Below are 4,507 nucleotides of genomic sequence, written 5' to 3'. Positions count from 1 at the left end.
CTGCAATGGGTGCACTGCAATGGGTGCTCTGCAATGGATGCCCTGCAACGGGTGCACTGCAACGGGTGCACTGCAACGGGTTCCCTGCAATGGGCGCTCTGCAGAGGGTGCACTGCAGCAGGCCCCTGGGCAAACCGCACAAGAATCACATTAAAGCGTCACCTTAACCCCCTGCTTCCTCCTCCTCCTCCTCCTCTCCGGGCAGCCTCTGCGGCTGAGGCCCACGGCCACGCACTTGTCCCCAGCCCCGTGAAGGACGAGGGCACCGGGGGGGCCCCCCGGGCTGGCAGCGTCCCCTCCGGCCACGGGCGCCCCGGGCAGAGCCGCCCGCTCCGCGTCGGAGCCGCGCGGCGCCCCCCCCGCTAAGCCCAGATTAAAGCGCGGGATGGGGAAGGCGCGGATGAAAAGCCGGTTGCTGTGGGAAAAAATCTTATTAGGCCGTGAAATATAGTTTTTGCCACTTAAAAAGACGAGCCGAGCGAAAAGTGGCCACGCGCAAGTGGCCTCCCCGCCCCCCCACGCTGCAGCACCACCAAATTTGTCCCAGTTCTCCCCAAAAATCCAGCAGGAAGGGGGTGGCAAAGGAATTGCGTCCGCAGAAGTTTCCCCACCGGCTACTCTGTTTTCCCCCATGCCCAGCCCTGGTCCTGGCTGCAAGGGGCTGTGGGATGCTGTGGGATCCTAAGGAATGCTGCGGGATGCTGGGGGATGCTGCAGGATGCTGCAGGATCCTATGGGATGCTGTGGGATGCAAGAGGGTGCTGCAGGGGGCTGTGGGATGCTGCAGGATGCTGCAGGTGCCGTAGGATGCTGCAGGGTGCCAGGGGATGCCAAGGGACACTGTGCCATGCCATGGGATACTGTGGAATGCCGTGCAATGCCAGGGAAAGCTGTGGGATGCTCTGAGATGCAATGAGATGCCGTTGGATGCCAGGGATTGTTCTGCAAGCCACAGGATCCGGTGGTATCCACGGGATGCCAAGGGATGCTGGGGGAAGACTGTGGGAGGGCCCAGGATGCTAGGGGATATTCTGGGATATGATGGGATGCTGCAAGATGCTGTGGAACAGCAAGGAATGCTCCAGGATGCCCTGGAATGCTGCGGGAGCCTGTGGGATGCCCCGGGAGCCCAGCAAGCCTTCCCAAAGAGCCAGAGCAGCAGGAGCGCGCGGCACCGGGACACCCCGGCGGGTCCCTCCCAAAGCGGGGATCAACCGGTGGTGCCAGCTTTGCGCTAGGGACCCCCCGAGCCCGGAACCTGCCCTTGGGGAGCCGCGAGCTCCCCAAACGCCGGCGGCTGCTCCGAGCGGCGCCCGAGGCGGGTGCCGGGCACCCCGGGAGGCGCCGTGCCGCCTGGCAGCGGCTCCGCGGCGGGCGTGCTCCGCGTGCCAAGCAGCGCCGCGCCGCCCGGCCGCACAAGCCGGGCTTTCTTCCCGCGCCGGCCCGCACAGAGGCGGCTCTGTGCGGCGGCGGCACCGCAGCGGGGAGCGCGGCACGGCGCCGCGCCGCCGGGGGCTGATTACGCCGATGAAGTCAACGCGCCCAGTGGCCCTGCAAATTCACATCAGGTTTGCGCCCAGCGCCGGGACGCAGCTCGGAAGTTATTTGCAAGCAATTTGCAGCCGGAGACGCTGAGAGCGGGAGGCAGCTCGCCGCGAAGCGCTCCTCGCCGGCGCGGGGAGGGAAAGCCCTGGCTCGGCGCCGGGCACGCAGCGAGCTCCCGGTGACCTTGCACGGGGCTGCAGCGCCGGCACGGGCTGCGGGCACGGGGTGCCCCTCGGCATCCTGCTGCAGGAGCATGTTGGGGTCTCCGGAGCCCGGCTCCGTGGCACTTGCTCACAGCAACCTCCCCAGCTGGCTGCCAGCTGCTGAGGCGGGCACCGTGGGGAAGAGCCAGCCCTTCCTGCCCCTTCCCTGCTCCGTGGGGCTGCAGCGAGCGGCCAGCACGCTGCGAGCATAGCAAGCGTGCCGCCCTGCTGCAGCACCTCCGCAGCCGCCCTCTGTGCTGCGAGCTGCGGCGGGCAAGCTGGCCAGGACCCCCCCAGCTCGCTCCGCATGCGCCCCCGGTGCAAAGGGTGCAAAGGGAGCCGGAGGCCGCGCCGCGAGCGCCGTGGCGAGAGCAGACACGGCAGCGGGAAGCGGCTCCCCCCCCACGCAGCCTCCGCAGGCCTTGGACTAATGCAAAGCGCAAAAAAAAACCAAAAAGGAGAGCGAGCAGAGCTGAAGCACTTTGGGCGCTTTCCAAAAGAGCTGCTGGGGGAAAACAGGGCCGATGACAAATCCCCGCTCGGCAGCTCCCGGAGCTGCTGCCACGCGGGCGCACGCGCACGCTCGCCCGCACTCCCGTGGCAGGGACGCAGCAGGAGCCCCGGCGGGGACCGAAGTGGCCCCGGGGCAGCGGCCACCCCGGGGACGGGCACTTACATGCCTCCGATGGAGACGGTGGCACACGTGCGCTCGGAGAAGGCGGGCACGGTCTCGGTGGCGCTGCTGGCCGGTCGGATGTAGTCCACGGTGACGTTCACCTGCGCAGGACAGACGGACACGGTGTCAGGGCTTGCCGAGCGCCGTTGCACTGCAGCTGGAGTGCAGAGCGCGTGCAGCTGGCGCGCGGGGAGCGGCATGCTGCTTGCAACGCGCTTCGGCACTGAAACCCCGTCCTCCCATCCCCGTCCAGGTGGCTGCATCCTTGTGCCATCCTTGTGCCTTGTGCCATATCCTTGTGCCACCCCCGGCCACCCTGCAGGCACTGCTGCACCGGGCTCGCTGCCCCTAGGCAGCTTTGCCAAGGAAGGGGACAGTCCTTGGATTTTGCTGCATGTCCCAAATCGCTGGCACTGGGTGCTGCTCCGAGATGCAACACGTTCCCACGCGTGCCATCCCGCCTGGGGCTGCAGCCCTGGCCATGCTCATGCAGCACAAGGCAGAGCTGGCCTCGAGCGCAGAGCTGGTGCTGCAGGGTATTTAAACAGGCACAGACACACAGAAGGGGAGGTCGGGCTCCCCAAAGCCCTGCGCTCGCTCGCTCGCTCGCACTGCGGACCTGAGCAGCAGGGATGGAGCGAGCCAGCGACGGCAGCGAGTCCTCCCTGGGGAGCTCTCGGCAGGGACGGAGGCAGCACGGGCGGCCGGGCTGCTCCGCGGGGCTGCTGCGCCATGCAGCACTGCACGCTTGCTGCGCTCGGGGAGGCTGCCGCAGCAGAACCGCTGCTCGCCGCAAGTTAGAGCCTGTGCGCACGGAGTGTCCTGCTGCCCTTCCCGTGGCTCCGTCCTCGGAGCGCTCGGCTCTGTCCTCCGCGGAGCAAACAAGCCCAGGGCGCATCCAGGACGGCGCAGCCCGCGCGCAGCCCCGCGCCCTGCGGCCCAGCCGGCCGCACGGAGCTGCAGCAGACCGCGGTGCACGGCAGAGCCCCGGCCCCGCGCGCCCCGTGTGCCCTGTGTGCCCCGTGGCGGCGAGCAGCCCGGCGCCGGCATCGACGGCGGCCGTCCATCGGCGCCTTTCCAAGGTCAGCCGCAGTCAGGGCGAATTAAATCACTCGGGCGGCTCGCTGGCTGCAGGAGACGCAGCCCCGGCCGCCCGCGCGCTCCCCAGCACCCCTGGGGCTGCGGGCGCTCTGCGGGGCTGCAGCAGGGTGCACAAATGTGCTCCGCAGGGCTGCAACAGGTTGCACAGGTGTGCTCTGCAGGGCTGCAACAGGGTGCATAGGTGCACTCCACAGAGCTGCAGCGGGGTGCACAGGTATGCGCTGCAGAGGCTGTAATAGGGTGCACAGGTGCACTCTGCGAGGTTGCAACAGGGTGCACAGGTGCACTCTGCAGGGCTGCAGCAGGGTGCACACGTGCACTCTGCAGGGCTGCAAGACGATGCACAGAAACCCCCACAGCCCCACGCGTGCTCTGCACACTGCAACAGAGCAGCTCAGAGCCAGCACGGGTGCAAGGACAGCGGGCAGCGCGCACCCGGCTGCCCTCGGGCCCCTTCCCGGCGCCCACACATGGCAGGAGCTCGCAGGGGAGGTAAAAATATCCCCCGGGAGCTGGCGAGCGAGCGAGGAGGGCCTGGAGATCCGCAGGCGGCTCGGGCGGTAATTATAGCAGCGCAAGTCTGGTCTGCCACCCACCCCTGCCATCTGCAGCCGCCGCCGGCTCCCGCGCCGGCCGCAGCGCGCRCCGACACAGCGCGCGGGGCCGGGACGCAGCCTGGCCACGCAGCCACCAACCCAAACATGCACCAACGTCTGTGCCCAAACCCTGCAAAACCACCAGGGTTGCAGCAAAACGGGCTGGCGAAACCAGGACCGTGCGGGGTGCACAGGGACCCGGCAGCCCCGGGCAGGCTCCCTTGGGTGCCCGCCGGGCTGCCCTAGCGCCAGGTGCCACCGCGGCAATGAGAAAGCAGCCGAGGAAGAGGAGCTGCGCAGGGAGCCGGCCCCGATTCCCAGCCTGCTGCCGGGAACGCTGCCCGCTCTGCTGCCGGCAGCGGAGTCATCCGCGCGCCTGCTGCCTT

At 68.5% G+C, this 4,507-nt stretch overlaps 1 protein-coding gene across 1 annotated transcript in view; it reads right to left on the bottom strand.

Moving 5' to 3' along the window:
* The window catches only part of SND1 (staphylococcal nuclease and tudor domain containing 1), a 48,211-nt gene that overhangs the window by 16,286 nt on the left and 27,418 nt on the right, over positions 1-4,507 (bottom strand). Inside the window, exon 12 of the mRNA XM_026046527.1 lies at positions 2,425-2,525. Within this exon, the coding sequence (XP_025902312.1) occupies positions 2,425-2,525 (101 nt within the window). The remainder of the gene's footprint in view (positions 1-2,424; positions 2,526-4,507) is intronic.

This window comes from Nothoprocta perdicaria, unplaced genomic scaffold, assembly GCF_003342845.1.
Source record: "Nothoprocta perdicaria isolate Ctin4 unplaced genomic scaffold, notPer1 scaffold_447, whole genome shotgun sequence".
In the NCBI taxonomy this organism is placed as follows: Eukaryota; Metazoa; Chordata; class Aves; order Tinamiformes; family Tinamidae; genus Nothoprocta; species Nothoprocta perdicaria.
Note: the sequence above shows the minus strand (reverse complement) of the source record. Positions and strands in the feature narration are given on the sequence as shown.